The sequence below is a fragment of the Protopterus annectens genome, chromosome 16.part0, assembly GCF_019279795.1.
Source record: "Protopterus annectens isolate FY-2018-M chromosome 16.part0, PAN1.0, whole genome shotgun sequence".
Lineage (NCBI taxonomy): Eukaryota > Metazoa > Chordata > Ceratodontiformes > Protopteridae > Protopterus > Protopterus annectens.
In genome coordinates, this window is record NC_056750.1 from 454206558 (window position 1) to 454226316 (window position 19759).

The following is a 19759-nucleotide window of genomic DNA, read 5'->3' on the forward strand; positions in this document are numbered from 1 at the left end:
CATCTTCCCTTCTAAAAAGGGGGGGGGGGATTGGTCTCCTTCTCACCAAAATCATTGTTCACATTCTCAAAATTAGCAAAAAAAAAAAGGCAATCCCCTACATATATCAAGTACCTTTAACCCTCCACTGCACCCCTCGCTACACATTTATGAAAGGATTTGTGAGATTGAAATGAGGAATATCCCCAGGCGGAAACCTCAGTTAAATATGCGTGAAGCTGAAGAGGTGAGTCTTGGAACGCTTAGAAGTAATGTTAGAATTATTAAGCCTGATAAAGGTGGAGGGATGGTCGTGATGGACTTGGCTGATTAGAACATAAGAATGAAGGAGATGTCGTTGTGATCTGTAGTGAGAGTAGGGAACAGGTGGAGACGACCGTGGAGAGGTGGAGATATGCTCTAGAGAGTAGAGGAATGAAGGTCAGCAGGACTAAGACAGAATATATGTGTGTGAATGACAGGGAGGATAGAGGAATGGTGAGGATGCAGGGAGTAGAGGTGGCAAAGGTGAATGAGGTTTAAGTACTTGGGATCAACAGTTCAGAGTAATGGCGAGTGTGGAAGAGAGGTGAAGAAGAGAGTACAGGCAGGATGGAGTGGGTGGAGAAGAGTGTCAGGAGTGATTTGTGACAGACGAGTACCAGTAAGAGTGAAAGGGAAGGTCTACAAGAGGGTAGTGAGACCAGCTATGTTATACGGATTGGAGTCAGTGGCAGTGACAAAAAGGCAGGAGTCTGAGCTTGACGTGGCAGAGTTGAAGATGTTAAGATTTGCACTGGGTGTGACGAGGATGGACAGGAATAGGAATAAGTATATCAGAGGGTCAGCCCAGGTTGGAAGGTTTGGAGACAAAGCCAGAGAGGCAAGATTAAGTTGGTTTGGACATGTGCTGAGGAGGGATGCAGAGTATATTGGGAAAAAGATGCTAAGGATGAAGCGCCAGGTAACAGGAAAAGAGGAAGGCCTAAGATAAGGTTTATGGATGTGGTGAGAGAGGACATGCAGGTGGTTGGTGTGACACAGCAAGATGCAGAGGACAGGAGGAAATGGAAACAGTTGATCTGCTGTGGCGACCCCTAACGGGAGCAACTGAAAGAAGAAGAAGAATGAAGGAGATGTTAAACAGTGTGCATTATAGAAAAATTTCACTGAATGAATTAAATGGATTATATCGTAAAGTTTAGCTGAATTATATGTTTATTGAGGGGTCACTCACGATAGACGAGTTCAATTATATGTCAGTCACCCATCCAAAAATCTCCACTATTTTTGGCTTGCTTAAGATTCACAAGAGCCTTTCGAATCCACCTAAGTGACCTAGGTCCTGGACAGGATTAATAATCTGGGTTATACTGAATGGTTGTTCATCAGTACAGACATAAAGAACCTCTACACGGTGATACCCCATGATATTGGATTGGGATGGTTATGTGAGTACCTGCTTTCTAAAGGCGTGCTCTAGGATAGTATTAATGCTTATGAACAGCTTTTTGAACTGGTTTTAAAGAATAACTATATCTTATTCGATACTGAGTTTACCTGCAAATTGATGGGGTGGCTATGGGTTCACCATGTGGGGGTATTTTTGCGAATATTGTTATGATTGAATGGGAAAATAAATTCTTATTTGACTCGCAGTTTATTTCCCTTTTGTAAGGTGTACGTCTGTTACCTGGATGACATTTTTATTTCCTGGGATGGCCCCTTTGACTTAATTTCTGAGCTTGTGACTTGCATCAATGAGTCTACCTCGTTTTTTAGGTTCAAACATATGGTAGGGAAGAATGAAATACCTACCTAGATGTGAAATTGATTAAAGACACTAGCTCTCTGTCCTTTATTGCTGAAATATTCAGAAAGGAGACCTACTGAAAACAGCTTTTTGCACTTAAGCAGCTCAGATCCATTCAAACAGAAAAAGGTGGATATCAAGGGACAATTTGTGAGAGGAGCGCGTATTGTGTGTCCCTTTTTGAATCCTTTCTGAATGAATGTTATATCTTGAAGGGCATATTTTTGAGGAGAGGTTATCCCCCCACCTTAATTCAGGAAGTAATGTTGGAGGTAATTAATAAGAGGGAAAGGGGCCATTTCAAAGCCATATTATCCAGGGTTGGGGACGGGGTAATAAATGAGCGGTCTGGAATGGTTGATTTAGGCCCCGGGACTCTGAGGAAATGTGGGGCATGCAACCAGTGTGGATTTATCATGGATGGCTCACCGGTGACCATTATTGGGCAGGTTATTAGGTTTAAGGATAAGTTTACATGTCAGTCAGAGAGGGTGGTGTACTGCTCTGTATGTTTACAATGTCCCTGCTTTTATGTAGGAAAAACTGAGAGAAAACTCAGGAACCGGATTTACGAGCATGTGAGGGACATGAGGTTGAAAAATAAAACAAATGCCCTAGCAAGACATTGCACTGAATATGAGGTGCATTCATTTAAATTTGCCATTATTGATAAGTTAAGCAGGGATCCGAGGGGGGGGGGGGGTCCATGGCCTCTCCAACTTCAGAGGTTGGAGGCGCTCTGGCAATTAAGAATGAATGCAACTAACTGGCAAGTCTGAATGATATGTTTTCTCTGGCCTGCTCTTTGAAATTAAGGGCACTAGAGAGGTGATGGCCTCTTTCTTGTTTTTTTGCATGCACATGTGTGTGTGTGTGTGTGTGTATATATATATATATATATTTTTTTTTTTTGTTTACATGCATACACATACATACATATATTTTTATATTGTTTATATTTTTTATGATATTTTTTATTGTGTATTTTATATCACACTTTATCAAACTTGTATGTGTATGTCTTTTTTCCAGCATGCATTTTATGTGTGAAGCAGACATGTATATGATTCTATTAGGTATATTACTATTTTATACAATAGGATATTTTATATAATAGGATGTTTTTATTTATTTATTTTTTTTGACAAATAGGGTTTTTGGATAAATGTATTGAAGTACTTTTGTTGTGTTAATTCAATGCTGGCTTGTTGATTGGGAAGGGGTTATATTAAGGTGCTTCCTGTTCTGTTTTTTATCTTGATAAAGTCTCTGAACTGACAGAGACGAAAGCACTTGTGTATACGTCCTAATAAAAGTGTTTTTTGTGGATTGATTCAGTTTTGGCAAACTAAGTATCTGTGTATATAATTACATCACTGTGTATTCTACTGCTGGCCTCTGAATTCAGGGTCTTGTGGACTTGGTTTGTGTATTTCTTTGGTCTGTTTTTGGAATTATTCTGAAAGCTATGATATTATTGTTTTTGTCTTCATTTATTTGCTTTTTAGTACAAGTGTGAAGTATTCTAAATTTTAATATACTGAGGCGTTTTACATTTTTGCCATTATTTCCTTTCTTTTTCTCTATCCTGCATTAACATTCTACTCTTTCTGGATAGCCAAACTGCATTATTTGTTTTAGTCTCTTCCTGTTAGGAAGTGCAAGGCTATATAGGACATTCAGAAAAGTTGTACTTAATGCATTTACAGCTTTGTCTAAGGGGAGGACTTTAGAAGTTCCAGTTAATAGATGATAGTGTAGTAATGAATATTTCTAGGTTAAACTTGGAAAGGTTGTGTGCTGTTTTATAAATATGTTGGTTACTGGATGTGTGAGATGTCTGGTCATACAGTCTGGGAGAATATCACTGACAGTCTGACCATCAGGTCAAATTATAACTGACAGCGGTTAGTTTATAGCCAGTACAAAGCAATTAACAAAGATATGAAGTAATACAGGTTTCTGTCATTTCCTGAGGCTAAATAACTGGCATATCTAGTATAGACTACTGGTAAAGATAAAGGGGACAGTAGCCAACTTAGTAAGAGGTCCTTAGAGTGCACATATTTCACAGAGACTTTCAATCACAGAGCAGGCAAGTATTTGACTGATTAAAGTTAATATACAGCAAGGTTCTGCATGATATATGTGCTTACAATATGCAATGACAAACATCTCAAACTGTAGGAGTAAGGCCTTGTGGCACAGCTCCTGCAATATCGAGGTCAGATATAGTGACAAGCAGGCTATTATGCAATGGCAAAATTCTCAGTAAACTTGCAGAAGTAGTTGATTTTAGGGCCAAGAAGATCCAGCTCTCCTTGCACTCTTACACCTTAACAATACTACCACCATAAACACCCACACCAATGATTTAAAGCATCACCAACAAATAAGCAAGATCTGCTGGCAGGTCAGACATCTCCCAAAGCATACACCACCTCTGGAACAAGTTAATCTATTCATATTAAAGATAAAATCCTTGCCATCTTTAATCCAGACTTAAACTGGATGCGTTATCACAATCCCCACCATGCCAACCTTGTACCATCCTCCTAGAGGCAAGATGATGCCATGTGAGGGTGAGTTCTGACAGATCGTTAAATGCTCCATAGACCAATTGTACAGCATTTCATTCCCAGGTTAACTGAGATTTATAATCTTTGTGTGTCCTACATGTCACCTGCAGGGCCTCATCCCAGTAGGCTGCACCTGGAACACCTCTTGTAGCAAGGCATATCTTCACAAGGTGCCAAAACCTCAGCTGACTCCTGTCAACGCAGAACGGCAAAAACTACACTCTGAGATTCTCACTTTTTATAAAGACTGCACTCAGCTACCCTGTTAAGAGACCTCACTTCTGTCACATATATCCTTGATGTCTTGCTATTACAACCAGAAGGGAGGCATCCTATGATCACACCCTGGTACAATACATTTAGTACATTACTGTTACTTCATCCCACCTGATGATCACTCTCCTAATCCCTTTTTCCTTTGGTCATGAGCAAGATACCAGGACATATAAACTCGTCCACCAGAGATCACTAGCCCCCCCCCCCCCCCAATGCAGAGACGAATCAGCCCTCTTCCTCATTACAAATCACAACCTATAACTTGAAGGTGTTAACTATAATCACAATTGCTTCTCACTTCTTAGAAAAATTGTCCCAGTACATGCTGGAGATCACAGTCATTTTGGCATTTCAAGCTAGTATAACTTCATCATCTGCAAACAAAGATGTCATTCATGCCCCTAACTGGGTACTCTCCAGGTCTTGGCTTGCCTTAACATTCCTTCCACTAGAAACACAAACAGAAAGGGAAAAAGGTTACACCCACCCTCAAATTATTCCACCATCAATAACATATGCAGAAAAAACTCACTCCTTAAATACAAAAAACTGAATGGTACTCCACAGACATTCTTGTCTAATAATGAACAGTAAACTAATAAAGAGAGAAATGTCTGGAAAGTAACAGAGCAACAAAATATTAACATACTTTGCTCAAACCTGAAAAAAAGCTTACATGCACTTAATAGGATGGGTTATCCCTAGCCAAGCCTTACAATTTAGAGCATCCCAATTCATAAAAGAACAGTACTGACAGCTGAACAGTTCCTTGGAACACAATTTTGAAGAAAGTTTTGCTGATCATTACCAGATGAAACCTGCAATAGGGTCCTTCTGCAAAAACACAGCCTTTCTACATAAAAAATCTCTATAAATGAATGAAAAAATCCTTATAACTGTAGCAACCTCAGAGTTAGCTATTTAAATGAACAGGACTGTGCATATACACAATGCTGAGGGAAGCTTTGCCTCCCTTAGAAAAGTCCTGTACGACAAGAGTACTGTTTTTTGCTGAGAACAGAATTTTCAATGTACTTCAATGTAATTTCCTGCCCTGGCAACCTCTTACACAAAAGAAAGAAGTCATTAAAGTATAGCAGCATAAATAACATTTTAGAAAGGGACTGAAGATGATAAAATGATAAACAATTAATTTTGGTGAACAGACTCTCACTGAGTATTATATATACCAAACAAAATATGAACAAGGTATTGTTTCCTGATAGAAACATTACATGAGAGAAGAGGTTCAATGAACATCAAAAAGCAGAAGGTAACAAAGAATGCTTCTGTAAATCACTCTCATTTCTGAATCTAATACATAATTTTTTACTACAACTTCTGTCATCAACAAAATAAAACTGGTTATGTTATATAAGGCTAAATCCAACCTTACAAAACTCATTACTGTTAACAGCTATTCAAACTGTTTCTTCCAACTTCATTATACTCTTCTTTATCAACATCCAAAAGGACAGCTATTAAAGCTTGAAAAATGCTACAATAATATTGCCAAATTTACTTTAAACTCTACACATTAAACAACCACTGCATAGCAATCTTAGAGTAAAATTACATCTCATTATTTTATCACAACTAAAATGGCTCATAACATTCTCTTAAAGGTCAACAGATGCCCAGTGTTAACCAGACTAATTTAGAAACCCAACCCTACCAGATTTCTTAGGTTCCAGTTAAAAATTCAGACTCCAGTTACTAGATCAAACTAGCAACAAGGAGATTCTCTACCAAGTCTATGTTGCAAAACTATGGAATGCCATTCCCACTAATAATCTGAGAAGCAAACTTTAAATTGTTAACCAAAAAAATAACTTGAGAACACTGACAAATCCAGGTAACACTAAGCTTGTCACTTCCTTACCTTCCTCCTCAACTACTTTCACTTCTAATTTTACACGGTTTCTCTACATATACAATCAGTTCTACCTCATACTTTCTCCACCTTTTTATGCGTTGTTACCTCTCCATTACCTGCCTCACTAAATTCCAAAATATATATTACCTTTCTTATACTTTAACCCTACTCTTCTTTCCTTTACTTCCTGTTAACTAGAACTGAATGTTCTCAAGCACATTATAAACACAAACTTTTTGATACTTCAATATGTACTAGGTTATCTAAAATAATCTAGAATGCACATGTAAATCAATACAGTGCATGTAGCGCAGTGAATACATTTCAATACTGCAAAAAGACAAACTAGTTAAACTCTTCGGTGGCATACCAGATACGAACTGTTAAAACATTCCCCAAACGCTGTTATGATCCCCTCTTGCAGAAATCACGAAGAAATGATAGTGCCAGCCAGCAAACCACAGTGGCAGAACTCAAACAACAGTTTTGATTCGGTCAGCTGTGCCTGCAAGCTATCCCTTATTTGTGTCAAAATACTGCCCTGACATGTGCTGCTGTCCACTTGACAGCACTAGTCAAGTGCTTTACCAGTTTTGAATGTTAGCAAAACACTTTTACACTTTCTTTTTACTGTAACTAGTAGTACACTGAGCACATAAAGCTCCGTGCATTACAAAGAATTATGATCAGGCCTCCGATCATCAGCTAGTAGCATGTGTTTTCTACATGGATGCCAAGATTCATCTCTCACGGCGGTGGTGTGGACGGTGCAGTGGTACAGCAGTAGCACTGTCGCCTCACAGCAAGAGTATGAGATGCCTAGTGACTATGAACTTGTTGGACATTTCCTATTGCAATATTGCCAACTTACCAATTTTCAAATGTAATATAGGCAATAAATTCTTCAAGGGCGGCAGGCACTGAATTTGTAGATAAAACATTGATATGTGAAGTTGTTTTGCCGGTAGCAACCTCTTCATTAGTTACTGATTTCTTTAATGTGGAATTCAGCTGATTTTACTTCTGCAGAGATTGTGTGCATGGAGTAATATTGGTGGATTGTGATGACAAAGTCTTGAGGGGTAGTTATGGGTTCATACATTTTGTTTCATTGCTTATTAAAAGAATGTTTAAAACTATAAATTTAAAACACTTTCTAACAAGTAGTGCTGTGTTATACAAGGAATATAATTCAATGCAATCAGGAAGGTGAATCAAAGAACAAATGCACGTATGCATGGCCCTACAAAATGTGTACAAGAGAGTCTGTTTTGAAAACAGCCCACAGGCAAACTTAATTCTTCACTGGCCAGATGCATTTTCTATTAATGTGAGTTTTTCTATTTCAATGAATGTAAGTTTCAAGGGCAGAGAAGTTTACTGCTTATGCCATGTCAGTTTTCATTGCGAGACTGTATTGTTTAGCAAATAGCTACTTGTGTTTGTGCTCTTTTATTTTAATATCTGTAATCACTGTAGAAGCAAATAAGAGAACAGTATGACTGGTGAGAAATAACCAAATAATGGAACACTGCAATGGCTGAGGAGGGGGGCTGCTCTGGGGGGGGGGGGGGCAGTCTATTATCCTGCCTAGGGCCTTATCTGACTATGATCCGGCTCTGATTTTTAAAGTAGAAAATACTATGCAGAGGTAGTTGCAGTTAAAGATACCTTGTAATGTAGTTACTCTTCCTATGCATTTAAATAATTTAAAGAAATAACTGGAGTGGCTTTCCTGGGGAGTGACCCTGTGGGTGAGGCTCAAACAGGGATGTTTCATGACTATGGTGTGGGTGGGGCTTAATGGGCACCAGAGCACTACATCGCCTCAGGCGCCATTTTGGCTAAGGCCGGCCCTGGTTCCTGGTAGGTATGCCTCTGAGAAAGGCTGTAGAGGTAGATGCAGCCCTGGTTGAGTGGGGTCTGATCCCCTGTGGGATAGGTTTTCCATGGTGCTTATAGCAGAAATGAATGCAATGGCCTATCCATTTGGAGATGATTTGCTTTGAAATAGCCTTCCTCTCTGTCCCTGTAGCAAATGCCACCAGCAGTTGTTCAGATTTCCTTTGAGGTTTAGTCTTGTCCAAGTAGAATCTAAGTTGTCTGTGCACATCTAAGGAGTGCAGTATCTGTTCCCCTTTGTTCTGTGGATTAGGAAAGAAGGTTGGCAAATGAATGGACTGATTAAAAGCCACACTGGATACTACCTTTGGCATGAAAGACAGACTGGTCCTGATGGACACCCTGTCCGCATGAAAGCTGATGAAAGGCTCCACTGCCATAAGGGCCTGTAATTCAGACACCCTTCTTGCTGAAGTGATGGCTAAAAGTAAAGCTGTTTTCCAAGAAAGGAATTTTAAATCTGCAGTAGCAGCTGGCTCAAAAGGAGGAAGGGTGAGTTTTTCCAATACAAAGTTAAGGTCCCAGGCTGGAGTTGGTGCTCTCCTGGGTGGTCTTAAAATTTTTGGTCCCTCTGAAGAACTGCTTGAGCAGTGGATGAGATAAGAGGGGAGGTTCTGTGTTATAATGAGCTGAAATGGCTGAGGTGTGAATTTTTATTGGAGAAAAAGACAGGCCCTAGTGAAGCATCTTAGTTAAGTATTGTACAGTCTGAGGTAAATTGGGCACTGTTGTGCTCATCCCTTGAGATTGATTCCAGGCACAGAATCTTTTCCATTTTTCAGCATAAGATTTTCTAGTACTAGGCCTCCTAGCCTCTAAAATGACATCCATCACTGGTTTACTGAGGAATGGTAAAGGAGAGCTTAGGTAACTAGCTAAACTGCTAGGTTCAGTGTTTGAAGCGGAGGGTGCAGAATCTGGCTCTCCTGCTGAGACAGCAGGGTAGGAGTCTGAGGCAGATGCCATGGGGCCAACAGTGACATAATGCGCAGAAGGGGGAACCAGTGTTGGTGTGGCCAGTCTGGTGCAATCAAAATCATCCTTGGTTGTCTTGTTTGATCTTTAGTAGTACTTTGGAGAGCTGAGGCAGAGGAGGAAAGGCATAAACTGTTTTTCCAGCTGAAGGACACAGCATCCACTTTCCAAGCTTGTCTGTGGGGAGTCCTTATGCAAAATTTTTCCAACTGATGGTTCTGGGGGGGAGGCAAACAGGTTTATATCTGGGCTCCCCCATTTAATTGTCAACATGTTGAAAATCCTTGGTTCCAGTTTCCACTCGTGTGGGTCCATGGGGTTTCCTCTTAGTCCGTCTGCCAGTGTATTTAGTTTTCTTAGCAGGAATTGAGCTTGTAGATGCACTTGGTAGCTCAAGGCTGTGTTCCACAATGCCATGGCTAGTCTGCAGAGGGGGTAACAATGTGTACCCCCTGCTTAAGTACCACTTAACAGTGGTGTTGCCCGTCTTTAGCATTAATTGTCCTGGAAGAATGTGGTCCTTGAAGGCTGTCAGAGCATTCTGTACAGCTAACATTTCTTTATGATTGATGTGAAGGTGCATTTGAATTAGGTTCCATTTGCCCTGAATGCACTTCCCTGCCAGGTGCGCCCCCCCATGCATAGTCTGATGAGTCTGTTATGGTTTGGGTGGCAGAGGGTAGTGAGAATGGTAGTCCCTTGTTTTGATGGCAGGCCTCTGCCCACCAAAGGGACTCTAGGCACAGGCAAGGAATGATAGGAATCATTGCTTCTAGATCCTGAGAATGTTGACATCATAGGCTTTTTAGACACCATTGTAGTTTCCTCATATGCAGTCTTGTATATGGAATTAGAAGAATGCAGGAAGCCATGAACCCCAAGGCTTGTAGTATTTGCCTTGCAGATAAGCAGGGTTTTTGTGGCCACTTGTTTGAAATAGGTTGTCAATTTGTTTCTCTGGCGTGAGGAAACCCATCTGAGAAGTTGTATTCAAGCTTGCTTCCAGGAATATAATTTGTTGACAGGGTAACAGGTGTGGTTGCTTTTTGTTTATGGTGTATCCCAGCCAAGTTAACACCCTTTGTATCAAAGCCAGATGATTCAAAAGTATGTCCTGGTTTTCTGCCTGAATTAGACAATCGTCCAAGTATGGGTATATTTGAATATTTCTTTGCCTGCAAAATGCAAAGACTGGAGCTAGGCACTTTGTGAATCCCCTGGGCACAGTAGATAAGCCAAAGGGCAGTGCAGAGAACTGACAGTGCGTGTAGCCTGCTTTGAAGCGTATGTATCTTCTGCAAGATACTCTGATTGGGATGTGCAGATATGCTTCCTTTAAAACTAGTGTTGCCAACCAGGCATCTTTGCTTAGCATAGGAAGCAACTGGTGAAGAGTCAGCATCTTGAATTTTGGAATCACCAAAAAGGTGTTTAGAGTAGACAGGTCCAAGATAGGACACCATGAATTGTCTTTTCTGGGTATCAGGAAAAATCTTGAGTAGAAACCTTGTCCCTTTTCCTCTTCTGGTAACAAGTGAATAGCCCCTATGCTTAAGTAAGAGAGAGTACTTGCTTTTGGGCCACTGCTCACTGATTTGGAGGTAGATCCGGGCCAATCGCTTGGAGTTGGTAACATGTGGAAGTGAAATCTGTATCCTTGGGACACTATATTTAAAACCCAATTGTCCTGGGTAATGAGTCCACAGCTCTTTGCATGAAGTGCAATCTTTCCCCCCAAGGGGGCAGTCCATTGAGAAATGCTTGGAAGTTTTAAAAAGAAGTCATTGAGACAGTATACCATGGGGGGGGGGGGGTTACTACTTCCAGAATTTGGAAGTGGAGGCCCCCCCACTGCTTAGTCCTGTGCGTTCCCTGGGACTGAAGCCTGGGTGCACTGCTGGATCTGGGTTTGGACTGAGAAGGTCTGGAAGAGGCAGGAAAGGACCAATTTTTAGAAGGCCAATGCCTACTAAATCTTGGAGGTTGTACTTGTAAAAAAATATTTAACAGTATGCATAGATTTAGCTTTTTTCCTCTATCTTTTTAAGAACGTCTTCTGCTTTGTTGCCAAACAGGCGGTCCTGATTTAAGGGAGCATCCAGTAATTTCGCTTTAACATGATTTGGCAAGGATTGCTCCTTAAGCCAAGCATGCCTTCTAACTACAGACTCAGTTACCGCAGCTCTGCAAGATGCCTCTAGTGAATCAAAACCACATTGCAATGTATGTTTACCAACTTGTAAAGCAGAATGCATCAAATCCTGTAAATCCTTTTTTCAGCACAATCAGGAATCACCATAATTTCCTGTTTAAGCAATCCAATAATATGCTGCTGATACTTTTAACATATGAAACTGGCAATTCAAGGCCCTAATGGCCAAAGTTGCAGAAGTGTATACCTTCTTAACCCATCTATCCAGCGCCCTGGAGTCTCTATCAGAGGGAGTAGGATTTTTGGCAGTAGTAGCTTTAATGCCCTAGGGTCCTTGTGAAACGGTATCAGGATTTTTGAAAAGGAACTTGTGAGAGTCAGGAACCCTGTAATATCTATCAGGTTTTCTGGAAGCAGGAGGTAGAGAGTCAGGGGCCATGCTGGATTCCGAAAAGGCATCATCAACAGTACAGGAGGTATAGCTAAAGGCCTGTGCTGGGGCAAAAGTAAGAAATCCCTAAGCCTCTTTTAGAATCAGCGAAATCCATACTTTCCCAACAAAAATGTTCCCTGAGAGTATGCAAGGTTTCACCAAAAGAGAAATCCTCTGGGGGGGGGGAAGCAGAGGGAATAGAGTCCTCAGCGTCAGAATCCTCATAGATAGATGAGGGTAAATCCTGGTCATCAGAGGAAACAAATTTCAGAATCCTGAATCCTGGTTATAAGTATCATAAGCAAACTCAGTCCTAGGTCTCAGAGGGGGAAGATTGGCTTCCCCTGATTAAAGTAATAAGGTCTTCAGCCATTCTTAACATTTGTTTTTTAGACATAGAGGCCTGACCATGCGGTCTGGGCATCAGTTTTCTAGGCATGGTTCGAGTTTTAGGCCTTGAAGAAGAAGATGGCGTTGGTTTAATATGCAAGTCAGTAGGTCTGAATACACCCCCCTCAGAAGCCGATGCCTGCACAGGGGCTCCGGACCCACAAGGTAGAGACATCCACAGGTTCAACAGTTGAAGCATCTCGCGGCATACCGGACTCGGAATGGGTCTCAGTAGAAGCCTGCGAATCTGAAGTAGCGGGTATCAGGGGCTGCGAAAGCACCTTAATGAGTACCAGCGAATTGGCGACTGGCTTAGGAGAAGCGTCGCCAACAGCTTTGGACTTAGGCGGCCTGTCTCTGTCTTTATTTTTGTGTTTTTTCAGAATCCCGGTAGTCGGATGGCTAACTGATGACATTTCTGGATAATTAAACCGAGAACCGAAATATTTAGAGGCAAAAATATACCGAGGATGGATAGTGCGCTGATTAAATAAAGTCCAAAACTGACAGCAAGGTACGTCGTGGTCAGGGCCCAGGCAAGGAATACAGTATGAATGAAAATCTTTGTGAGGTATTTGCTTTCCACAAGTAATGCAATTATTAACTTTTAGTGACATCGGTAAGGAGCAAGAAAAAAAGTTTCCCCAATGGGGTACTTAGCTTTAGTTGAAGACTTCGGTTCTGAAACTCAAAAACGAAAATTTCAGGAGTCGGCCGACCGGCACTTGCGATCTGCTTCTCCTTCGGGCATTGCACGGCAAGAAAGACTGATGTAATGGCGTCAGCTGTATGTTTTATACCCCTGACGTCATGGAAGAAGGGACAAGATCTGACGCAGGACCCAAGACTTTGTTAATCAGGCTGACTGAGGGCTACTACAAGCAGATAACCAAAATGTAATGACTGCAACAGTGAAACACAAAGAACATCCTATGTTCCTCACAAAACCCAACCACCCACTTTAACCTATATGAATTCTCCCAATAAAATCTCCCACTAGATTCAATAAAAACAGTAACAAAGGAAGTGTCTTAGACTGGATACTCGCTAACCAACAACCTCAGAACTTTATCTTGGGAACCCTCCCAGATGACTTAAGTGATCACCTCCCTATCTTTATCATAAAAAAACAAAACTAATAAAATTCATCAGCCCATTTATCAGACAATAAGGAATAAAAATAATTTCAATCCCTACAGCTTCCAATCTGATCTAATTCATTGTAACTGGACCATACTCCACCATTTGCCTTTAGATGAAGTTGTAAACTACTTTAATTCCACCTTTCTCTCTATCCTAGACTCACATGCACCCCCACATACTTCCAGAGCTACACCTAAAAGAGCACCTTGGCTTACTAAAAGTACCAAAATAAAGATTTCTGAAAGAAAATCAGCCTGGTCCAAATGCAGAACCACCAAATCTGTATCTGACCAGCTCTACTACAGGCAACTTACGAATGACACAAAAAGAGCTATTCTAAAAGACAAAAGAGATTACTTCCATAACCTACTAAGCATCAAAATCAACCAAAAACGTCGTGGGCAGGTATAAATAAAATATTAAAGCCTGGCAATGTTACCACACCAACCCCCTCTTCTCTGGCCGGGACTAGCACTGTCAATCTATCAGATACTTTCAATAACTTCTTTACTGATACCATACTCACCCTAGCCAAAAAGCAAACGGATACCTCTACTGATGAGTCTGGAACTAAATGTCACCAATGACAAGAAGATTTTTAGCTTACAACATGTCCCCACTAGTTACATTAGAAAATTCCTGACCAAAATTAAACCAACTACCCTGGCTGCTGACAGACTCCCAGCTGAATACTTAAAATTGGCAGCTGATGTCATTGCTATCCCTATCTCGATCGTAAAAAATAGGACAATCACTGAAGCCACCATTCCCAGCATCTGGAAGGTATCACGTCATACCTCTGCATAAAGGTGGAAACTCTTTAGAGTTATCCAACTATAGGCCCATAGCCATCCTCTCACCATTAGCCAGAATCATGGAAAAGTGAATTCGTAGCCAGCTTATGCACTACCTAATCCAGAACAAACTTATCACAAACTCAAAACATGGCTTTAGACTCTATCATAGCACTACAGCAGCACTGCTATCATTCACAGACACCATCAACCAGAATAAGAACAAAGGTAAAATCTCATCGCCTCTCTTTTAGACCTTCCTAAAGCTTTCAATATGGTCAATCATAACAAGCTAATATTCTCTCTTCGTAAATTTTCCTTACATAATCATACTATCAACTGGTTTCAAACATTACCTTCAAGGTAGAAATCAGGCAGTGATCTGGCAAGGTAGACTCTCCACCCTTCTACCTGTTTCATTAGGAGTTCCACAAGGCTCCATATTAGGTCCTCTACTATTCTCAATCTTTGTTAATGATCTACAGTCAGCCACCCCTGAAGCTACCTGTATACAATATGCAGACGACTCTACTTGGCTCTGCTCAGCCAACTCCCTCCCAGAACTCCCTGCTAACTGCTAACAAAACCAAGTTATTGCTGTTCTCCCCAACCCATCGATCCCCCTCAGGTCACCTTCAGAATCACATCTAACAACGGTACCATAATATCCCCCGACAGCCACACCAAACTACTTGGGGTACTAATTGACAATAGTCTGAACTTTGACCTTCATGTTAAACAATTTAAAAAAAAAAACAGTAAAAAACTGGGCTCACTATACAGAAACAAAGCCTTCTTAACCCCTTTGGCCAGAACCAACACAACATGCACCCACCTACTTTCCACTCTCCTGTATGCCTCCCCCATTCTCACTAACCTCTCTAAAACCACACTAAATAAATTAACTGTGTGCTACAACCATATCGCTAGATTCGCTAAAGGGGCTACCTATCGCACAAATCACTGTCAAAATCTAATACTACTAAAATGGCTCGAGTTCCCCAACCTACTACTCTACAATCGACTTACAATGGCCCATAGAATAACCAGCCAGACAGAGTTCTGGGTATACAACCCTTAATTACCCCTTACATCAGTACCAGACCACTGAGATCTATTGATAAATTAATGGTAAAAAAACTCTCAATACTGCAATCATGCCGGTGACTCAGTATTCTCCAATTACATAGCAAAAATCTGGAACTCACTTCCTCCTGACTTAACCCTCGAACCCTCTCTAACAAAATTTAAAGACTGCAGCAAAAAATTATTTCACCAACCAGTGGATATGTTCCTGCTCTAGCCCAGGTTAATCTCCCTCCTCGGGCTACCGCTCTATTATGCTCATTGCTTTATATTTTTCTCTTCATTTCTTCTGGCATTTCTACTAAGTTATTATATTGCTCCCTACACCTTACTACTCAAACTTACTCCTTAATTTTCTCTCTTGCAATCTTTCTTTGTATTAATTGCTATTTGAACTGTTGGTATTATATTTTTAACTGTATTTGTTAAATTATTCTTGTATTTCTGGAGCTTTTCTCCTCGGGCCTCCACTGAAAATGGATATGTATCCAGTTGGACTTTCCCAGTTAACAAATGTAAAATAAATAAATAAAATAAATAAAATAAATAAATAAATAACTTAATTTAATACATGAGGGGACTCATCTAAGATTTCTTAAGTTTGTACCAGCCATCAGAAAAGACTTCACACATCCTGAAAAAAAGATGAATCCCCCAAGTGGGATGTTATAAAGGGCTGAAAATCAGGTCTATTTTTGAGTACCAGAGTACACAAACCAAAAACTAAGGTTGAAATAATGGCACAAACCCAGCACATCTGACTGAACACCACACCACCAACACTATTTTCTATGAATATGTAAAACAGTTAACTATAAACTGTCACTATGAATTATGTACTAGGAAAACATTCTATAAAGCAAATGCAATTATTTTAATTACAGACGACGATCAATAGCATTTGGGAACAAATAAAAGTACCTTTAGGAGTTTCCTCATTCACAGCTTGGAAATGTGGTGAATTTGGATTCCAAGTTCCTGTAATAACATAGGATTTTCCATCTGAGTTTTTGCCCATAGACTCCTTAATGAGAAAACAGATCAAATTAATAAAAATCCTTAATTACGGATGTTTACATTACTGCATATTAAGTTACCAAATGTCAAGTAGTACGAATTTAAGTCATACAGGTATTTCAGTTAAGTTCAAATGGGTTAAATTGCTAATGATTTATTTAATTGTGACAGGCCAAGATATAAAACACTTATAATGATGTGGTCAGCTAATGCAGAGTCTTTGAGCACATTGTTTTTATTTAGCAGGTAGGTGAACTAATCTGGATGACCTTTCCTACAGACAGCTTAGTTGCAAAAGTAAATAAAGTATCTGCACACTAGTATAGGACAGAAAGGGATTCTACAAGAAGCTACAATAACGATGCCAAGTAAAACTCAAATAAAAAATGTGCATTCCTCTAAATGGAAGACTTCACACACTTCTAATTATTGGGTAAGAAACTGAAGTAGGACCAAAAACAAGGCAAAAATATTTCCATTTCCATGTACTGTACTTAATTTGTGTGTGTTTTTCACTGAATATTAACTCAAATGAAGTTGTGGCTGTCTCTACAGAGTACTTTTTAGAATTTCTGTGTAGCCATTGATAGCAGTGGGGGTGGGGGTAGTTTCAGCTCATCACTGACATTCTGTCTTGCCTTATATAAGTGGCACATTTTGAGCTATCTCTGCTTAATATCAGAGCTTTGGCCAGCTAACATCTACCTGAAATCAGCTGGACATATAAGTGAATTTAAGTACACTTTTATCTGCTCTTTTAAATATAGTACTGTATTTAATTTATTTATTTGTGTTTTTCACTGAATATTTAACTCAACTGAAGTTGTGGCTCTCTCTCTACAGTTAGTTCCCCATCCCCACCCACCCTCTCTGTTCTTGTTTTGGTGCTAATGTTGGTGGCTTTGAAAATGCCCGCCCCCTCTTGTAGATTTGTATTTGGTTACTCCTTCTGGGCCCATCTCATTTGCTCACTCAAGTGAGTGTAGTGACATCATATTCTGATTTCAGGCACTCCTACTGTGTACAAAGAGAACATTTGGGAAGGACAACCCCTGTAGCCTCAATCCTGCTCTGTTCCCTCCCTCAAAAAAAAAAAAAAAAAAAAAAAAAATATATATATATATATATATATATATATATATATATATATATATATGTATATATATATGTATATGTATATATATATACATATATATATATATATATATATACATATATATATATATATATATATATATATATATATATATATATATATATATATATATATATATATATATACACACACTTTATTCAGCTGCTCTTACTCTAACTGTCTTAGCTGCTCTTCTGCATGCTATCTGTTCAGTCACTCTTACTCTGCACTTAGTACTGCTTGTTAGTAGTCTTCTAATTTACTGCCTTCTGCACTTGTTTTTTTAGTCATTTGCTAATTTAATTGCATTAATTTTAACTGTACTTGCCGTAGTGTTGCTACACACTCAGGTGTGCTGGCCTGCACTACAATTTGTATTGTATTTACTGCTGTTTTAGCTGCTTTTCTGTAACAAAAAAAAAAATTCTAAGCTTGTTTCCTGCCTTTCCTGTAACTAGTCAAGTCCAGATACAGACTTGCTGTATCCAGGACTACTGGCAAGCTTCTGAGCACCCCAAGCCTTTCTGTGTTGGAGTGAAGCCTTCTAGCTTACCAGTGGGAGTGGTACGCACTAGGTAGCCTATCTACCACAGGAAGAGTGGATTTTGGCCCTGAAATTAGAAGTTATGTACTCACCATAACGTTCCATCTGAGTAGGTATATTCATTTGTCTGCAACCTTTGGGATACGGATCCGATCTTGGATCCGAGCCGGCAACTTTTACCACAGCACAGATCAGAGCTCCTAGCTCCTCCCTTTACCCACAATCCCCTGCCAACCCTAACTGACCTCAGATCAAGTTTGCCCGATATAAGCAATGTAAAAGTGCCCCCCGGAAGGGGCTAATCCAAGACAGATCCTAAAAGTCAGGGGGAAGGAGGGGGGGATGGTTGCAGACAAATGAAGATACCTACTCAGATGGAACGTTATGGTGAGTACATAACTTCTAAATCTGAAGTAGGAACTTCATTTGTCAACAACCTTTGGGACAGAGTCCCCAGCTACCCGAATCCTGGGTGGCCTTTATGGAAGAACATTCCGGAGCACTGCAGAGCCAAAGGACGCCCTACCTCTGGAGACAACATCCAGTTTGTAATGGCTGATAAAGGTATGAGATGAGGCCCAAGTGGCTGCGGAACAAATATCATCTAAGGGGATCCTAGATTTAAAAGCCGCCGAAGCAGCAACGGCCCTAGTAGAATGAGCTCGAACCCCCTGAGGTGCAGGCCTTCCCAAACTCTGATACGCTAAGAGGATACAATTAGCTATCCACCGTGATAGTGTAACTTTAGAAATTGACTTGCCTAAACTTGTTTTGGCAAAGGAGACAAACAGCTGGTCAGATTGCCTATGACCAGCAGTTCGATGAGTATAAAAACATAATTGTCTGTGCACATCCAAGGAATGCAGGTTATATTCTCCTTTGTTCTGGTAATGGGGAAAGAACACGGGAAGATTAATAGATTGATTAATATTAACTTCTGAAGACACCTTAGGCAGAAAGGACGGATTGATCCTGAGGTAAACTATCAGGATGAAAGGATAAATATGGCGGCTTAACACATAGAGCCTGAAGTTCAGAGACCCTTTTAGCTGAAGTAATGGCCACTAAGACGGCCGTTTTCCAAGAGAGATATTTAAGATCAACCGTGGCCACTGGGTCGAAAGGGGGGCTAGTCAAGGCTTGGAGAACCAAAGACAAATCCCATGGGGGTACTACCTCCCTGACTGGAGGCCTGAGAAGGAAAGTACCCTTGAGGAAAGCTTTACAAAGTTTAGCAGTCATCAGAGGGCCTGATTCATGCCCTACATGAAAATGCGAAATCGCTGCCAGTTGTACCTTGACTGTAGAGCAGCTAGCCCCTTGATGAAAAAGGGTAGTTAAGAACTCCAAAACCGATGTGAGAGGCACCGTGAAAGGATCCAAGTGATGGTGTTCCGCCCAGATTGAGAAACGTTTCCACTTGCTTTGGTAGACTCTTCTGGTGGAAGGTTTATGCGCTGCTACTAGGATGGCTTTGACTGGTGAGGAGATTCTGGGAGTCCTAATCAGGAGTGGAACTGGAGCAACAAAGCCGTCAGCTTGAGGTTGACCAGGTTGGGGGCCGGGAGACCCAGAGGGTGGGTAATGAGATCCGGGAGTGGATCCAGAATCCATGGTGGATGAATTAGGTGAGACCACAGGTACGGGAACCATGTTTGACGAGGC

The 19759-nt window shown here is 40.5% G+C and overlaps 1 protein-coding gene across 2 annotated transcripts in view; it reads right to left on the reverse strand.

Annotated features, from left to right (window-relative positions):
• Window positions 1–19759, reverse strand: part of RABGAP1 (RAB GTPase activating protein 1) — a 4144188-nt gene that overhangs the window by 2931978 nt on the left and 1192451 nt on the right. For both annotated transcript variants that reach the window (XM_044058459.1, XM_044058460.1), the window contains one exon: window positions 16320–16422. In XM_044058459.1, coding sequence (XP_043914394.1) covers window positions 16320–16422 — 103 coding nt within the window. The remainder of the gene's footprint in view (window positions 1–16319; window positions 16423–19759) is intronic.